The following is a 19,751-nucleotide window of genomic DNA, read 5'->3' as shown; positions in this document are numbered from 1 at the left end:
AATCAACTGTGTTAATTCATAGGTCAGTTGCTGGGAGACAATGGGGAAGGGAAGAGGACCTTCCACTTTTGGCAAGATGCTAATTTGTCCTGTGTCTAAGGGGAAGCTGCACCCTCACACCTGCTGCTCAGACCAGGTGCTGCCTGCACTTGATACAAATCTTTAGGATTTTCTCAAAATCCATGGCTACCAAATTACAGAACACATGTTGCCGTAGTTGTCTTGTATTACATATACATACATGTTCCTAACTCATACATCTGAATCCTCTTATCCCATGCAGAATTAGGGAAGGGCTCCAAAATTTGCTTGTAGAATGCAGCAGCCTGTGCATCACAGCAGGCCATAGTCAAAGACGGTGATTAGTAGGTCACCTGTGTGTAGGTGCTGTTGTCACAGCAAATGCAGGCCAGGCCCGCTGTGCCAGCTGGGGCTCAGTAGCTCAGGTCTGTTAGAAAGTTCATCGAGCTGATATTGAAGTTTCGTGTACATTCACCATTTTAGCCTCAGCTGAATACTCCTGCTCTATCTGGCAGAGTTCCTGAGGCAGACGATGCTCTGGGAAACGTTATTCCTCAGGGCAGGCAGTATTTAGCGTTAATTTTTTATGTAACAAAGAAAGCCTACGTCTCAATTTCTGTTTTACAACTATATCCTTGTCTCAGACATAAATTTATGTATGTTTTAAACCAGACTCAGTCACTGTTATGCAGTAGATTTATTTCCCTACTCTTCTGTGAAATTATTTCTGCTAGGAATGCTGAACTGCGCCACTGAGGTTAGAGACAATATTGCTTGTGCTAGAGAAATGAATCTCAGATCACGTTAAGTTTCCTGCACTATTATTTTGTGACCTGTGTCTTGCAAGCAATCTGAAAGCAATGCTGGAACTTGAGAAGTATTTTATCTGCTTGGCTCTCTTAACTGAACAAACACAACAGTATTTATAGGTGCTGACAGCAATGATGAGCTCAGTTTGAATCACTGCTTCGTAAATGCTGGCAGTGTCTTTAATTCAGTGTACATCAGTGATAAACACAGGGCCTGTTCTGAGTAGAGACACAGCCTCGCTTTATGATCCTGGCACCAGATCCATGTGGGTACATCTGGATCTCATCCACAGCTGCAGTAAAGCTCGTAGAGATCCACAGGGGGCAATCTGGGTGCTTGGAACAGAGGTGGGCAGAGATGGACAGGCTACAACACCCTGCCAGTAATTTTGTTGTATATTTGGGCAAACGCACATGTCTGGATTTTGAGCCAGACTGAAGCTCCCTCTCCATAGCATTCCCCAGGGCTCAGGCTTGGTGGGCAGGAGGTCCAAAGGGGGCCTGCCCCAAGGCACCTGTGAGGATCCAGCCAGCCCTCCCCATCCCAGTTCCATACTAAAAAGTCAAATCCTCTCACTTCAGTCTCTTGTTCTGAACCACTCCCAGGAGATCCTTGCTTTATAAACATCCAGCTCATGGCTGGAAATATCAATGTGTAGCAGAACATACCCCTCAAGCAAGAAGTGCTTCTGAAAGAGGCCTGACAGAACCCAGAAACCCTCCCAGTCACCTCCCATCTCTAGCAGTTTGATTCTTTCTTCTCATTATTTGTTTTTAGTCCATTAAAGTTCTCATCCACCAATTGCTCTCTTAAATGTTTTTAATTAACAAAAGTTAATTTTGGCTAATACTGGATTTTCTCAATCCAAGTAAACCAGCTTAAAATAAAAAATAAGCCGAGGCTCTGGCAAACACATTCAGGTCAGCCTTTCACCGGATAAATTGTGTAACTTTGGTAAGGCTAGTCTCAAAGACTGGATCACAGTGCATAATATATTAAAAAATATTGGGAGAATTCCAGCATCTAGTATTAAGTGGGTAGTTGTAATTCCTGCAGGATAAAGAATGATAAAGAAACAAAATGCTTTAATCCTCTACAAATTTGTCTAATATTTAATCTAGCTACTAACCATATGATATTTCCTTTCTCGAGCAGTCTTAATTGTTCTTAATTCTACTAATTAGGACTATGAGGGAGAAAGTGGAAATCATCAGCAATTTAAAAAGCTGTGTAAAGCCACAGCTCATACATGAGGTGCATATTCAGAGCTGTGCTGGAATCTCCATGTGGATCTGTGCTTTCAGAATATTTCCCATTCACACAGCAGGTCAGAGCACAACTGAGCACTCCTGTAGCACCTTTCAGCCCAGCATCTCAAATCACAAAACAAAGACAATTTAATATTAATGAAGCCTTGAACAACCTGGAAGCAGAATTACCTTATGAGGCATAATAAAGCAGTAACCATCTTTACTCTCCAGTGCTTCCCCCTCCTATAAACATCCTCTTCATCTTCCCAGGCCCAGCTCCATCCAGCTGTTCCTCAGTTAGTTCCCCATGTCAGCCAAGCCCCAGGGCTCAGGCAGAAAGTTGTGCCTGCACCTGATAGGGGAAGGATGCACAGCTGTCTCTTGTCTGTGTCTTGCTTTGGCTACACATTTGATATTTGAACCAGAGAATCAGCAGCTTTGTGGACAGTTTGCAGAGACAACCTGATGCCTTTATGAGACTTGCCTGCTCTCAAGCAGCAGGCCAACAAACCCCTCTCATGTTCAGTCTTCCATTTCAATCATTACACAGTACTACTATCATTTAATTAAAATTTTTCTCACACAGTTCTCTCTAAAAACTGTAATTAATTACCTCTTTGTAGCAATTGCTCTCTGTGCTTGATGCTACTGATGCAGAATCTACCTCATACTTTTAAGTGTGACCATCATGTCATATTATGATCACTTAAAATAGAAAAAAAATCGTGTTTTCTTAGCCAGTGCTGCACAGTGACTCCCTCAGCAGCAAGTATATGCTGCTGCAGAGAGGAAAGCAGCTCTGAACAATGTCTCTGTTCAGCATGCATTTAACTGTCCATGCACACAGAAATTCTCTTTCAAATGAGAATAGGCTTTTCACATGTATTTAAGTGTTAACCTGTCTTGGGGTTTAAGCAGGACTTTGAATTAAAAGTCATTTTGTTGGAGAATTCAGGAGTTTCTCTTTGCATAGATATATGTATATGAAAGGAGATAATTGGGTCATAGACTCTCACTGTCTTCTGCCCCAAGGTTCAGAAGCTTAGGGTTGAAAATAAATCACTCCTGAAAATGATCCTATTAGAATCACCACACAAATCTTGATTCCCAAATGCTGCATAGAAATGTATGACTTTTTAGCTATTTTTTCCCAGTAATACTATGATTCCTCTTTGAAGCCTGTAGAGGGTGTGCTCTCCATTTCAAATTAGGATTGAATGTCTTTCTGCAAAGCAGTATCTAGCTCAAACTGAAGCTATAAATTAGCTCCAGGTATAATTGTGTGAAATGTTACAGACTGAGATACACAGCAAGTCATAAAAGGTGACAAAAAGAGTCCTTTTTGGAATTAAAAATCTATTGGTTTCCCTGCAATCTCCGTGTTTGGTCATTGTCTTCCTCTGTAGCTCAGCTGTGAGCAAAGATGAAGCCATTGGCTTCATTCAGGTTCTTGTTCTGAAGCCTCAGAACTGTATCAAAATAAAATTTAGCACAGACCGTACAGCTCTAACCTCAACTCTTTTAATCAGGAATGAGATCCTCTTTTTGGAAAGCAAATTGTTCTTGACCAAACCACTGCAAAGTCTACATCACTTGCAATTTTAGTGATGAAAATATATCGGGGGTACTACAGTTTATGAATTAGCACAGGGTACTTAGAAGTCCCACAGTAGATTACAGCACCCAGGGGTCTCAGGAATACATCCCTGACTGTCTTGAACAGCTCATTATCTAAGTAGGGAAGACAAAATATGGAATAAAGGAACATTCATCCCCTCAGTCAACAGATGGGGAAGGGAATCCCAGCAATTATGTCGCCCCAGTTACAACGTGGAGACTGTGGCAGAGCCAAAATCTGCAGCCAGAGCTCCTGGGTCTCACCTCAGGTGTTTGGAAGCAAGTCCCAAAACTTCAGTTCCAAGGAGCTGTCTCTCTGTTGAGCCGTGCTCAGCCAGGCACAGCTGTATGGCAGAGTGGGAGAGAGTGGCATCCTCTGCACCTGCCCACCCCCTGCTCTCCAGGAGGGCATAGAACCGATTTGTCATGGGAGACCCAACACACAGTAAAAAGAAGTTGGTTTCAGTTCCATAGAAATTATTCTTCTATTTGTTCATTTTTAGGAACATGTTTCCAGCCAATCTTGTTGAGGCCACATTCAAGCAGGTAAGTGGCTATGTTCCTTTTACTGATGAAAGACATAAGCCAGCATTATGTGAAACATGTTTCTTTGTAAAACACAACCCAGATACAGACATGGCATATGACTTCAGACACTGTTAGTACCTTCAGCATTTAGGAATTAATGAGTCCCATTCCATTAGCCTCAGCAGCCATGGTATCTGAAGACAAAACAGAGATAAAGTGCTCTCTAGTGTGACTAGAGAATAGATATGCACTCCTGTGTCAGCTCCACATCCACCTGAGGAGAGTTGGAATATGTTTAAGAGCACCCTGCAACACCACACAAAGGAAGAACAGAATACTATTTTCAGTTAAAGCAACAAAATAATGTATTGGGGAAGAATCTAATTACTCATTTTGGAATTTGGCGAGAAAAGCTCACCTAAAAGTTCCGAGTGAGCAAGAGGCATGGCTGTATTTATTTCACCCGGGGGAATATTTCATGGGAACCTCACAAAGAGAAGGGCACTCAGAACCTCTGGGGAGTCATTCCTAATTATGTCTTACAGGAAAGTAGCTCTGTGAGGAGGCAAAGTGTTTGCTGCACCAAACTCTGGTTTTGTTATGCTTTTCAAAAAATTCAACTGTTTTTACAGATTTTAGCAGACAGGGACAGGAGTGTTCATTCTCTTTTTCATGCCTCTCCCTTCAACATGCAGCATTGTTGAAACAGAGCACTTAGGAGGTCTCATTAAACTATTAATTCCTGCTGGGAGATTGTAATAAAAACTACTTCGTTTTCTTTCAGTATCGCACCAGGAGTATTCCCATCATTAAATCTAACAAAGCATCATCTGAAAGCACTACTCGTCACATTATAATATATGGAGTCCAGGATGAGAATGGATCTAATGTCCAGAATTTTGCCTTGGATATCACTCCCCCTCCTGAAGTGATTTACAAATCAGAGCCAGGCACTAGTGATGGCATGAATGTACTTGGGATTGTGATATTCTCTGCTACAATGGGTAGGTTTGAGACATGTTTGGTTTGTAATAATCCAAGTGTCCATTTAAGAGAAAAGGATTGGGGTTGGGTTGCTTGGTTTCTTGATTCAGCTTTTTTAACTGCTTCTATCTAAACTTTGTGGGGGAAAAGGCAAGACTGTTACAGAGCTGTTCTCCCACCCTTTTGAAGATAAATTTTGAAAATCTTTGATGACTTTTTTTCCATGGAGTTGTGTTTTCTGTGCATTCACTTGCAATCTTTACATATTTTTTTTGTCAATTATTTTGAGCTTTATTTAGGAACCATTTTTTGCTGCCTGTTAGACACACTAACACAGTGTGCTCAGAGGAGGGAGGAATCACCACCAGATCAGATCCATGGCCCCTCTACAAGTATTCCAACCCATATTGGTTTATGAGCTTTAGATCTGTGGATCTTCCTTTTTGGATTGAAACTTCTCGATTTTATTTTTCTATCCTGCAATGAAGATAGTTATATACCACCTAGTAGCTTGTCCCAGTAAGAGCTTCTGTCTGGCTTATTTATTTAGTTTAACTTGCTGGAGGAACTCATTGGTGCCATGTGTGTTATACTATGTTTGTGGATTTGTGGATTTGAAAGAAGAAATTTAAACAAACATTTCCTAGTTAATCATAAAGTTCTGATGATTTTTATAAGAAAATGCTGATCAAATTTTCCTTATGTTAATTTATTCTTGGAAGTTAATCTGGTCAGCAAAAGCAGTTCCATAAAACATCTTTGACTGTATTTATTATATTATGGTTCATACCAGCACAAGGGGTCAAGATTCAAACCTGGAATTAATGGATTTGTCTCTGTTTTATTAGTTTCTCCAGTGAGTGGCATTCCATGTACAACCTTGCTGGAAACTGGCTCTCTCCCAGTTTGTAGTATTTTACAGTCCATTTCCAAAGTAAAATGTGACTGCAAACACTATTCCAGTCAAAACGTACTGGATATGAATGAATTAATTACATGTACTTATTAGGACCAAGGGCAATTTTCTGCTTCTGAGAACAGAAGATTATTCATTGTCTTCCCAGAACTGAATGAATGACTTTTACCAAGCCCCTCAGAATTGCTGGCCTGGGGCTCAGGAGGTGGAAACTGAGAGCTGATTTCTTCCTGGCTGATGTACAGAAAACAGTACCAGGACTGTCACCCGCAGCGTGGCTGCTGGGTCACCTATGGCTGTATCAGCCACAAAAAAACCTGAGACACCAAACCCTAAATAACTGTGATCACCAGGGACTATTTCAGGCTTTTGTTTTGAACAAAGGATGCAGCCAAGCATTTATCACTGTCTTCAGCCTTCTGTACCACCCTGCCGCCCCCAAAATGGAAGCACTGAAACAGAAGACATATGGCCTCAAACCCTATGAAAGAAGAGCAGCCTTCCAAAGTTTTTATTTATTGCAAAAAAAATTGTAGAGGCATTGGTGCTTTGCAACAGTTTTGCTCACTTCAGCTGAGCTTTATTTGCTCAAAGGTCTTTCTACATCAGAGAAAAACAGCAGTAGGGTGGGTATGAGTTATTACAGGTTCCTTAAGGCCCATCAACACCATAATGGCATAAAGGAACAATAAGTAAATTTAGATTTGAGCTAATTGTCTTTCCATGAAGCAGGAGGTGAATTGCTTAGTATGCTCAGTCCAGGAATACATCCTGGGTGTCAACGACTGGACTTCTTTGCCAGGCATGCATTAGAATGGGCAATATTGGACAGGCAGAGTGTAAAGCCTTCGTGCTGGCTCGGCTGGGCGTAGCTACACTGCCTCTCCTCACAGTGTGCAGGAGTTTCTGCTAGAGATGGTAACAGTGGCAAAGAACTTGAGACATTGGACCTTTTTTTCTTAGAGGAGCACAAATTATTTATTCATTACAAGGAAAATGTTTGCATCAAAACGGACCTTGGTACATCAGGGCTGCAGACCGGAGGCCCCAGTCCTGCCCACTCCCCTGTCTGTCCCCACCAACACACACATGCCTAGGTAGGACAGTGTTTTAAGGACAAAGTTGCAGTTGTTCCTGCAAAATTAAAAAGAAGACATTTCATCTTTTTGGAATTATGCAGATTTAGAAGACAAGACTCTTGTGAAACAGCCACTGACCAGGCTAGAAGAGCTGAACTATAGTTAATGTCCTATTACCAAAGATGAGCAACATGCTTAATGAAAGTGCTGTCTTCTGACCTAGAAGTTACGGCTTAGATGAGTATTAACAGGCTCACAAACTGACATCTTGAGTGCACTGCTATTGTGAAATCCCTGGATAAGGCAGCTAAAAGCCTCCCTCCCTGCCTCAGCAGGGGATTGGCCCTGGAAGTGGTGCTGCCTGAGACGTGGCTCTGAGCTGTGGGCTCCAAGGGACAGAGCCCAGGCTCCTGCTAAAAGCAAGGACACTGCACATCCAGAGCAAGTGGCAGCATATATCCCACTGCCAGCCCCTGCTTCCCCAGACAGCTCCTCTCAAAGTCAAACTCCCTGGGTACAGCCGGTTTTTGAAGTGCTTCCTTGAGCAATTGACTCAATCACTTATAATCCTTTCAGGAAGGATAATTAGCTATAGGAAAATGTCATCTATTCATATGCATTAATGGAAACTAACACTGTCTGGTTAGGTGACACATCCCAGAGCTGTATTCATTTCCTTTCTGAGCAATGGGGGCACATAAATGGGTTTTATTTGCTTTCTTCTTTACTGGTTAGTCTTTATAGCAATTTGGCCTTTCTCCCCATGAAACTGCATTTCCTTACCTTCCCCAAAACTGCAAAGCTTGACTGATTATAAAGGTTAATTATTATCATGTAGACAGGAAGCTACTAAAAATATGACAGAGACTTCATTACTAACTCCCCATTACCAGAACAAACCTCAAAACCTGGCTTTGCCTTCCAAGTTCTCCTGGGTGTTGCCTGGTTGTAGGCAGAAACAGTTTCCTTCACTAGAAAATTATTCTCAGTTTGTCTTCCATGGATCACTCAGAGCAGGTAAATCCCTCCCAGGGCTCTATGACAGATGGTTAAGGACACAGGCTTGCTGCCAGGGGACTTTGAGTTACAGCAGGGAGGGAAAGCACTGGGGCTGTGTGTGAAGACCTGAGAAACTGAACCTGAATGCTTTGATTGCAGGCATAATGTTGGGAAGAATGGGGAACAGTGGCATCCCTTTGGTCAGCTTTTGCCAGTGTTTGAACGAATCTGTCATGAAGATAGTGGCAGTTGCTGTTTGGTAAGTAACTGTTTCAATAAGAAAATCAATATTTTTTTAAAAAGAGTAAGAACATTTCAACAGAAGAAAATGCACAGAAATCTCACAAATTTATTTCCAGGGAAATAAACGAGGGTGAACAACTCTTAGTTTTGCAGGGCCTCAGCATTTGAGGATGCACACACATCTGTCCCTGGTCTGTACTACCCTGTTGACAGGGACACCCTCTGTGTTGTTACTCCTAAATAACAGAACATGGTATAGCTGGGTGGGGTGTGCTGAATGCCTTAAGGGCACTACTAATCCCTGGGCATGCCAAGAGGGATTAGAGCCACCCATACCACACAAGGGAGAAGCATGATGGGATGCTCTAGCTGGTACTTCCATCACTTCTAGCACTGCTGCAGACCCAGCCAGACCTGCCAACACGTCTGCCCAGAGGAACAGCAGGTGGCTGCCAACAAGAACCATCAGCTCTGCACCTTCTCTCCACTTCAGAATGTCCCTCACTGTGGCTCAGCCTGATGTGGGGCAGGGAACCACTACCAGCCTCTCTTTCCAGCTACGTGGTCCAATCTGACTGAGCTGGGTCAGGGAATGATTGCTTGGTCGGATACCAAAGGAGGTCGTTTATTTCTGGAAAAATGAGGAAGTTGTGTAAAGTCTCTGGAGATGGCACAGCTGCAAGTGGAAGATGGTTGGATACCCCCAGATTTTCTAACTTTTTTTAAATCTAAAGCTTTTTGGCATCCATGGCTTTGTATGTAGCTGTGCACAGAAGCACAACTGTTTTGATAAAGCACCTGTCCAGAGTGGATTCAGAAACTAACAATTCTTCTGCCTATTTATCTGCCCCAAATCAAACCCCCAGGCAGTCCAAGAGCACGTCTAATGTATGTTGGTGTTTCTCCTCTGTCTTCCAAAGGCAATATAAACGTTTACATAAGAGCTTCCAATGAAAATCCATGAACAGTTACATGAGCACAAACACATGAGAGGAGTTTAAGATTTATTCCCCTTTTTCCCAGTAATTTACCTGCCTGAAGCTAAAACGTCAGAGCTGCCTTCAGAACCAAAACATTTTAAAGACATTCCTTGCCAGCACCATAACCTCAGCCATGCTGAGGGGGACCCTGCAGAAAAAACTGTTCAGCCCAGTGCTCTGGGCACCCTCCTCTCGTGTGGAAACAGAACAGCCAAACGCAGACAGTGCTGTTACTGCACTGCCTCTGGAAGGATCTGCCAGTTCTTACTGTGTGATGGGAGGGAGCTGTCTCCTAATAATGACTGTCTTTCTTTTTGCTCAGGTATTTTCCATTTGGAATTGTGTTCCTAATAGCTGGCAAAATCCTAGAAATGGATGACCCCTCGGCCATTGGGAAGAAGCTGGGTTTCTACGCCATTACGGTGGTGTGCGGCCTGGTGGTGCACGGGCTGTTTATTCTGCCAATGATGTACTTCTTCATCACCAAGAAGAATCCCATTGTCTTCATCAGAGGGATCCTTCAAGCCTTGCTCATTGCTCTGGCCACATCCTCCAGGTATTACAGAGTTTCTAGACAGATCCAATAAAATATTTGCTAGATCCTTACTACAGCTACCTCTTGGGAAGATCACACTATTGCTGTAGTGGAACAGATATTTCTGTATCTGAACAATGGTCTCTGTCCAATTCACTGGTATAAATTTAAAAAATGTGTGTCTCAACATTTGGAAGTTATGTGGGAGTCATTGGACAATGATTTTGTCACATTGTTTTCCCTTGGTTTAAAAAATATTGGACAAACCATTTTTTTTTGTAGAGGACTAGAAAGGAAATAAGTTCTTTTTCCATATAAAAAATATTGTGTTTGTACAAAGTTAATGTATATGAGGGACATGCAGTTTGTCCAGACTTCATTTTTGGTGTTAGTGGGGAACCTCTTATTTCAGTCACGTGGAAACATTTTATCCTTTCTACTCATCTTAGTCTTTGTCTCTTGGTACATTAAGAAAAGACTGTGGTTGCAAGCTATTGTCCAGCATTGGGAAAGTATTTAACTCTTCTGCTCAAGGAATAATATTTTTTGCACCCTTTTTAGGGAAGATGTACAATGAGTTTTAACCATAGCTGAACAAAGGTACGGTGAAAATGGGAACCAGCTTGTGAACTGGCTAGGAAAATGACTCCCAACATGGATAAAATGGTGCATGAGTTGTGCTTGAAAGGGCTGGAATTGCCTTGTGTGGAGCAAAGACAAGAATGACAATTAAAATCACATTTCTGTGTAGCCAATATGACAACACAGCTTCATGGCATCTGTGGCTGAAGGAATGTAGAGGAGTAAAAGAAAGGGGAGGAGGGAATTATTATTTCAGTACAGAAGGTATTGCATTTCCACTGTTACATTTTACAAGGTGTTTTCATGTATAATAGTTTGCTCCAAAATGACCTATAAAGAGCAGCATACTGAGAAATACAAAGTCAAGAAAAATTACATGGTGGGTGGTGTTTAAACTCTAATTATGCTTCAATAATTAAGGAAAGCTTTTTCATTAGAACATAAAAAGTTTGTAGCTTGAGATGTCAGCACATCCCCACATTCAAGTAAGATGAGAATTTTGCACTCAAAGATGTCAGTGTTGGAAAGGCTCATCAGGCTCACATTTGACACACTTGACTATCTGCCCTGCTTCTCTAGGAATTCTCTTTCTGAAGAATTCTATTGCTGACACAGTTTTTTAATCTGTGCCGTTCCGTTCATTCCCTCTTTTTTTCTAGAAAGAGATAACTTTTACTAAAAATCCAATCTGAGTATTTCTCTTTTTAGGAAAAGAAAAATATTTTGGTCCTTGTTTTATCTTTAGCATCTATAGAACTTTCATCAGGGAAGGTTTCATAAAGACTTAAAAGACCAGCACATATTTCACCATTTCAAAACATACTACTTTTCCTAATTTTTCATATTTTCTTCAGCATTGCATTTTGAGTTTATCACCAATTTAAGAGTCCTTTACTGATCTGGAAACTGATGAGAGAGAGGTGTCTGTCTCTGCTGAGCCTCTTTAAGGGAAACCAATCCTTACTTGAGGTTTTCTTCAGCCCCATTTCCTTACCCCAAGCTGATGTGGGAGTGCCTGCCAACAGTGGGGAACACACACGGAATTCAGCTTTCTCTTAAGCCTGTGCTGACTTTGACTCTCCTGGGCTCTGACTCCCAGTTAAGAGCCTGCTCTGGGGATATCAAGTGCTTTGAGACAGAACTTTCTCCCTTCAGCTGTGCAAGGAATAATTATTTATAGGCCCAGAGAGGGTGTAGTTTGGGAACAGAGCTCTGGCAACAGCTGGCAGCTCAGTCTGTCACCAGAACCACCAGCAGGACTTGCTACCAGATTTAGTATCTTTATTGAGAGACGCTAAAGTACCACCAAATTTAAGGTGAGTCTGGAGGAAAGGCTCTGAACATACAGATTTGGGCCTTGGACATTTTTGGATTTAGTTGTTTGTCCCTCCTTAAGAGTATGTATATTTTGCAAATCCAACACAGGCCCAACATGGTTTCCAATGTTTTTCTGCTCAAATAGCAGTGTCTTGTCTAGAAATAGCTGAACTTTTCACCTTTGTTACACTGAAAGGAATGGATACTGCACATAACTGAGCTGTTGCCAAAAGAACATGCACAAATAATTGGGGCTGGACAGCAGAGCTGCCTCTCCTGACAGTCAACACATCTGTATTTGGTTAAATAAGATTTGCCACGGGGGCATTATATAACACTTGTCATGTGGGTATTGGATTTTCAGATCATCCTAGAGAAGAATAAAGAGTTGATTTTAAGAATACTGATGTGTTTCTTGGAGAGTTTTCTGTGTTAGTTCAGGTCTACATCTAAAGATAGAAAGAAAATCACAGGCCAGTGTGCTGATACTCATTGCAGATAGTCTGCACCTGTGGAAAGCTTGTTTGTAAAGCTGGAGATCAAACTACAAGAAGCAAAAACAATACCATTTACAAAACCCAAGAATGTAACACAGGGAAACCTGAAAGCCACTAAGCAGCCATTGATGGAAATGATTTTACTGAATCTCAACATTATTTCTGCTTGTTTCCCTCTTGTGAAAGGTTCTGCACCCCATTCCCAGTCCCCTTATATTTCTCCAGAAATCCCAATCACAGCAGTATTTTGGAGCAGTGGAGATGCAGGGGCAGATAAGCAGATCTTTTTCCTTTGGTGCATCATTTAGGACACAATGAATGTGCACAGGTCCTCCTTCCTGCATCACTGAGGGTGGGCACATGCTGCCTTTGCCCACCCTGCTCGGGGGTGTCCAGGCTGCACAGCTGGGGGGATTCCTGACTCTGCTTTCTTCCCCCCACACTGCCCCTGATCTTGTCACCTCTTACCACACTGAAAAAGCAGAATTTGGCCTGCAGGCAAAATTCTTCATGATTTTAGCTTTCCTCATTCTAATAATGGCAAGAGGGAATTTTGGTTTTCTAGGTCATCTTTCCATATCATTAATGAATTAAAGCAGCATCTTTTCAGTGGGACATCCCATCAAAAGAAGCAATTTTCATCTTCTCTGAAGATGAATTATAAACCATGAGTTTTTCAAGGTTTTTGCTGCTTATGAAACACTAAGATCTTGGCCATTGCACAGTGTAAATTAAAGGCAGATTTAGACAGGGGAGATGAGATCAGTTTGCTGATTTTTTTGGAGCAAATATCAAAATGCATTTGAGTGATAAGATAAACAGAGCAGGCTGAACAGCTGTTCTTCCACAGTGACTGGCTGTCTTTGTGGCTCTCACTAGTAAAAGCTTGGCCTGGGCCAGCATTAGCTTATGCTCAGTCTCTGCAGCTACAGCATTTTATTCCAAAATTGAGATTAGACTCTGAAAATGTATTTTTAATTGTCAGAGTTAATGCTGGGAGAAGATACTTCTCAGCTGAAAGCCTTGGGTCAGGTTTTACAAGACTTAACAGATTAAAATCAGTGCTTTAGAGTATTTTTTCCTCCTAATAAATATTAAATGACAGGCTTTAATGTTACTGCTCCACTGTCTAATACTAGATAAAAGTACCTTTCAAGAAAAAACTTCACCTAATTCAACCTGAAAGACAAATGAGACAAATTATTTATTTGATAGTGTTTTTTATAATATTGAAATTATATATTAATATTACTCCAAAATTACAGTAGGAGCTTTTTTCCATTGCCTCCTGAGAGTCACCAACAGCCAAAGCCTTGAATATGACATATTTTTCTGGTATGTGCCAGATGATACATTATGAGTAAAAATGAACCATCATTGAATAAGACAACCTCTCCTAGGATACTCCACATAACTTCTGTCACCTGTATTCAGGAAAAGTTCATTTATATGAAAAAGGTGCTGAAAGGGTAATCAGGGATGTAAAGTAGCCTGTGCTAAGAAAGTAGAGGAATCCAAGACCTGGAAATTTGCTTCCTTTTTATATCTTGCATGTTTTTCATCATCATTGCACTTACATTCTGCCTGTTTTCTTTTTTATTTTATATTTAACAAACAACATATTTAACAAACAACCAATCCAATCTGTTATGTGCCTTAGAAATTTTACTTCAGTCAGCATAAAATTCAAATGAAAGACACACCTGACTCTGTGAGATAGTGCACAAGTTTAAAACTTGAATTCTTGCAAAAATAGTATCACAAAATCTATTTACAACAAAGGAAATAGATGGGGATTTTGCTGGTTGTGCCATTGGTATTAAGAGATTGTTTTGCATTATCTTTTTCACATCTCAACCAAATTGGAATATGTCAACCAGTTAAAATTTGCATATTTGACGGCTCAGCTCTCTGCCTTCAGAACAGGCAGACACTTAGGTTTAATATTCTGGTATGTCAGAGTGTGGGCAACGTGGAAAGGACTTGTAATATCACCTTTTTTGTCCTCTTTTCCCCCCAGAGAAATTAGGCAGGGATTTGTTACAGAAAAGCCAAATGTCTGAGGGAAGACAGTCTTTAAAAACAAGTAACTCTCCAAAACTGAGTAGCTGCAGAAAAGGGAGACAATGAATAATAAGTTAAATAATTGTTTCTTGGCCAAGCTGCTAGTCAGAACATCTAGAAATGCTACTGAGTCTGCTTCTAGTTGCAGCTATTCCAGGGCTTTCAGTTCTACATTATTTGTGAGCCACAGCCTTATCCTCTTCTTTTATGAACATTTTATGGTAAACACGACTCAGAGAATTTCAGTCATTCACAAATAACTGTGTGAAAAATGACAGACATGCCCAAGAGAAAAATGACATCTCATGTGCAGCTTGGGGATTATGGGGTTATGCTTTGCTGTGTTTGTTTTTCAAAGTAAGTATTGATTAAATACTAGGACTGCCTGAATTAAAAGTTTAATATACCCCAGTTACGGGAGGTAATCAGATTCCCATTGCTCTCTTGCCTTTCCAGCATATTTAGATACTTAGAGAAAGATTTCTGTCTGGATTTTCAGGCAGTGACTGGCAGTTTGTAGTAAATCATTCAGCAGTCAGACTTCATGAAATTATAGAAAAGAGAGATATCATAATGAAAACATAGCCTTGTCTTTTTTGTTTTGTGTTTCCAGGGCAGGAAGCTACTTTTCCTTTCCAAACACTTTCCTCGAACAACAGCTTGCAAATACAAAATGACAACTCCTACTCATGGAAACATTTTGCTTATGTATTCCTGCAAGCTTGAGGTTGTGATTTTAGAGTTTTTTGAATCCCTCTGTGCTTTTATAGGACATTTGCAACAACTGAGAAAGAATTTGCAGATCCAATGTGTTATCTTCAATTAAGAACAGATAATGATCATTACAAGGTTTAGGTACTGGAGCCACATTGTGATGTGAGGGTCACAACACACAGTGACAGAGCAATCTGACTGCCAAACCAGGGGAAAGACACCTGGATTTCCTGTCTAAGGGCATGTAAATCACATGAGAACAGGACACTGAAGACCACAGTGTCACTATACCAATATTTCCCCTATAACTATCTTTTTTAGAGGTAACTCTGGAATAATTTTGAAGGAGTTTGCTATATTACATTTAAATAGTCTCAGATACTGAGCAGTGTATTAAAATTGGTATAATAACAAGGAAAATATTTTGCCATTTGTTTTTTTTTCTTCAGTGGTGTTACTTATTTTCCATACAAACTGATGTGCCATTAAAAATCCCCCTCATTCACCTGAATGCAGTTTCATTACTCATGACATATCAGTGAATGTGACCACTTGATAAAATGCAGAATGTGTACCAAAAAGCTGATAAAATATACAAATAAACACATTTCAATGTGTTACTATTTAAAAATGTGTGCCTTTTATTGAAAATGAGAACATTTCTGACCATATAGTATTTCGTTAATTGTCTTGGTCAAGGAAAACAAAACTTGGAAATATTTTTTAGGGTATGAAATTGTGAGTTAGAGTTTTGAAGGGATCAATTTAAAATAAGTACCTGTCAAATGGTCTTATACCATTCCATTATATTCCACACACATATGTCTCATTTACATATGTACACATTACTATATGACCTGCAATTATGTGGTTGGTATATGATCACACAAGGGACGTGGGTAGATCTGTCCCAGGGAGAAAATGGGATTTTATATTCCTAAATACAGACGTTTTGTCTGCAATTTTTATTTTCAGGCAGCTGTTGAAAAGATCTTTGTCTAACCCCTTGCAGAAATAAAAAATTGTTTACATATGAGGTAGGCCTGGAAGGAAACATTTTTAGAAACCATGAGTGTACAAAAGTTTTCAGAGGTTTTAGTAGTAAGCTGCACAGGGTGTTGTTCCCTTTTCTTGCATTTGAGTGTACAACACTGCCTCTGTGGGATTTCTGTCCCTTTTCTTCTGAAACAGGGAAAGAGAGAAAAATATTTTTAATTTTTGGGAGCAAAATTAGCACTAACTCCAACATTTATACATGTAACTGTCCATAGCCTCCCTCAGGAGGAGCGCGGTCCCGGTAAGTGAGTCACATGCAGAGCAAGGAATGAGAAGCAGTGCTCAGATGGTTGTGTAGAATTCCCCCTGCCTAGACAAGGTTTGGTACAATTTATTAATTCCCCAGAAACAAAAATAACCCAATGTGTGCTTCTGTGCTGTTCTGCAGCTCAGCCACTTTGCCTATCACTTTCAAGTGCTTGCTGGAGAACAACCACGTGGACAGGAGGATTGCGCGGTTCGTGCTGCCCGTGGGAGCCACCATCAACATGGACGGGACGGCGCTGTACGAGGCGGTGGCCGCCATCTTCATCGCCCAAGTGAACAATTACGAGCTGGACTTTGGGCAGATTATTACCATAAGGTACAAAGCACAAATTCCATGTGCTGGGATTTGCTTGTCTGCATAGAATCATAAAATCTGCTGAGTTGGAAGGGACCCAACAGGATCATCACCTTGTTGAGTCTGAGGCACAGCTCTTGTATGTAGCAATGTTAAGAACAAAACTCATGTTTGCTGTTATCAAAGGATGCATCCCTCATGGAAGGGGTGTTTCCAAGCAATGCAGAGATCAGGACTGTACAAAGAGAAATTGTCCTGGTCCTGTTCAATAGATGTATGTGGACACCAAGAAATGTGCTTCTGTTTGAGGATAACTGTAATTTTTGCATTTAGGCAACCCATTGATCACTTCTAGAATTGGAACATTTTATTATTATTGGTGTTTAAAACACTATTTCAAACTTCACAATTGTTTTCAAGTCTGATTTGCATCTTTAAGTGAAAGGAAAAGGTTAAAAAGTTGCAAAACTGGAAGTCTTAGATCAAGTAACGGGGAATAGCGTGTGCCAGGAAGCTCTTGCAGGATTAAGGGGAAGAGGGAAGGAGGACAGATGCTACTATCAGGGTAGGTTTTCATGAAGATGTCAGATCACTCAGATGTTTTTTAATTGTCTTCTCTTCTGCTTGATAAAGAAGAAAACTTCATAAACAACCATGCTCTCAGTGGGTAGAGATTATTATAGCTGTGTACTCCATCCTTGAAAGGCCTGTAATGGATCCAAAAGACTAGAAGATCCAGCTGAACAATTACTGCCAGAATAACTCCAGTGACTGCCAAAGAATGCCTCAGGGACTGAAACCTGCAGGTTTCCAGCAGGGAACAAATGATTATAAAAACATTCCTCATAGTCAGAGCTTTGTGCAATATATTTGAGATCTGCTTAACTACCCACCCACTGACCTCACCACTGCCCCATTTACATTGCTGGGCCTTGCCCATCTTCTGCTGGACCCAAGAACCTTCATGACAAGAAGAGGAGAGTCCTGAAACCCCAGATGACAGCTGAGGTTTGCTAATGGGCTTCTGGCAAGACCTGGTTGGACTACAAAAAGAAGAAATAAATTGTGCCCATATGAGCTCTTGCTTCAGGCTTGCACTCTCTTTGAAAACTGTTGGAATGAGTCTGTGCTAAAATTTAGTCTTTTGTGATTTGGAATTTTGAGATTTTTTTAGCATGTGATGCTAAAATATGGCCCAGAGCATGAGCAGACATTACACACACTTTGAAGTAAAGAATAGTAATTTTTAAAATTAAGGAGAAGAAGGGTGATAGTAAATGGAAAGAATGTAAGCTCTACCTTTTCCTTAGCAGAATCCTCTCTTATCTCTTTATTTTTACTCCCCATATTAAGTGCTAGTACATAACGACCAGACAGAAATAAAACAGCAGAATAAAAATGCAAGTAAAGATTGGAAAAAATCCAAGAAAAGAAAAAAAAGTAAAAACACTTACAAATGAGGAAGCTAAACAGGAAATCATGGTGGATTCAGTACCTTCAATAACTTAATCCAAGTTCTAACTGCATTCTATAGGCCAAACCTACCCCAGATCTTGATACTTTAGGACCTGGAGATTTAAAATTCAAATAATTCTGAATGCCAGGATATTTTTGCCAGAAGGAAAAAATTGTTAGACAAATACTCAGTCTACTTTGCTCACTGTTTGTAAAATCCAGGTTGGCAGTATCTATCAATGCAAACATTGATGTAGCAGAGAAAGAGAGTAAAGATCATATTTCCATCAACTGAGCATCTTACAGAAAGAAACATCTACATTAAGGTGAAGATGGAATGGAATAGCACATGAATTTGCTTGTAAAATCTTAGTTAAACAGTCCTGGTTTTGATCCCAATTAAGTCCTGAGACTTTGTGGCCTGATTTAAGAGGCAGAAGCAGTCCAGCACTAACTGGAGAGCCTTTTAATGTTCATTATACCTATCTGTTACACAGCTACTGAGCTTCTGTCCTTTCCTACCTGTGCTCTATTACAATGTTATTAGGATGCTACACAAATTAACTTTTGCAAAATGTAGTTTTAAGTCTTTCTCCTTCCCCAACACACCCACATGCTAATGTATTTTTTTATTGCAGAAAAGGGCTCTAGTTAGTTAGAAATACTGCTGCTGCTGTACTAGTACACAGTACAGCTGTAAGCAAGGGACTGGATATCCCTGTGTTTCAGTTTCCATAGGGGTGAATACCGTTATCCTCATTTTCCACAGGAGGTTAATGAGGCTTAACTGCTTGCCAAAAGCTCTGACATTCTTGACTGATGAATGCAGAAGATTATCAGTGTAAATGCTTTCTGTCATCCTTTTAAAACTGTCAACGTTTGGTTTTTTGTCTTTCTGCTAGATGGCTAGCCCTTGCAAGTTGCTAGTTGGGTGGAAATGAATATATCCAGTCACTTTTACTCCTGGAAAAAGGAATTACATCCCTCCCTTAAAAATAACATTATGAAAAAAATGTTAAGCCTGCCAGGTCTACTCTTGCCCTTGTCTCCCATTCATTTCTGCTTGCCTGGCTAAAAAAATGATATGAAGGTCAAGTAAAAATACTTTCCAGAAACTGAAGCTGTACAGTCATATTCACGCTTGCTTCATATTCAGATCCAAGTATGCAAAGCCATGTGCTGTGCAAGGGCTTCACCCCTGGCCCAGCCTCTTTAACCTTGGCCTAGCCCTTGAGATGGATTGACAGGAAAGGCCCCAGGCAGGGCCAGCTGCGTATTTGCCAGGCACAGGAGCTGCCTGAGGTGACTCAAAGGTGTCTGCTGGGAGCTCGGCTGCCAAGGAGAAGCAGCAATGAGTAGGGCTGGCAGGCTCCTGGCACACAGCGCTGGGTGGTGCTGTGATCCTTGAGAAGCTGGCCTAACTCAGAGAAGCCCACAGCCTGGCTGGCCCCTCTGCTCTGCAACTTTGATACTGCGAGAGAACTGAAACTGCCCCACCAGTGCCGAGGCTGCAAAGGCTCAGGATGACAATTCAGCCCTGGG

General features: G+C 40.9%; 1 protein-coding gene across 2 annotated transcripts in view; it reads left to right on the top strand.

Moving 5' to 3' along the window:
- The window catches only part of SLC1A7 (solute carrier family 1 member 7), a 51,378-nt gene that overhangs the window by 23,918 nt on the left and 7,709 nt on the right, over positions 1-19,751 (top strand). For both annotated transcript variants that reach the window (XM_048312201.1, XM_048312200.1), the window contains exons 4-8: positions 4,202-4,244; positions 5,011-5,230; positions 8,364-8,463; positions 9,750-9,983; positions 16,581-16,775. In XM_048312201.1, the coding sequence (XP_048168158.1) occupies positions 4,202-4,244; positions 5,011-5,230; positions 8,364-8,463; positions 9,750-9,983; positions 16,581-16,775 (792 nt within the window). The remainder of the gene's footprint in view (positions 1-4,201; positions 4,245-5,010; positions 5,231-8,363; positions 8,464-9,749; positions 9,984-16,580; positions 16,776-19,751) is intronic.

The sequence above is a fragment of the Corvus hawaiiensis genome, chromosome 9 (genome assembly GCF_020740725.1).
Source record: "Corvus hawaiiensis isolate bCorHaw1 chromosome 9, bCorHaw1.pri.cur, whole genome shotgun sequence".
In the NCBI taxonomy this organism is placed as follows: Eukaryota; Metazoa; Chordata; class Aves; order Passeriformes; family Corvidae; genus Corvus; species Corvus hawaiiensis.
The sequence above is the reverse complement of the archived record's forward strand: the minus strand, read 5'-3'. Positions and strand labels throughout refer to the sequence as shown.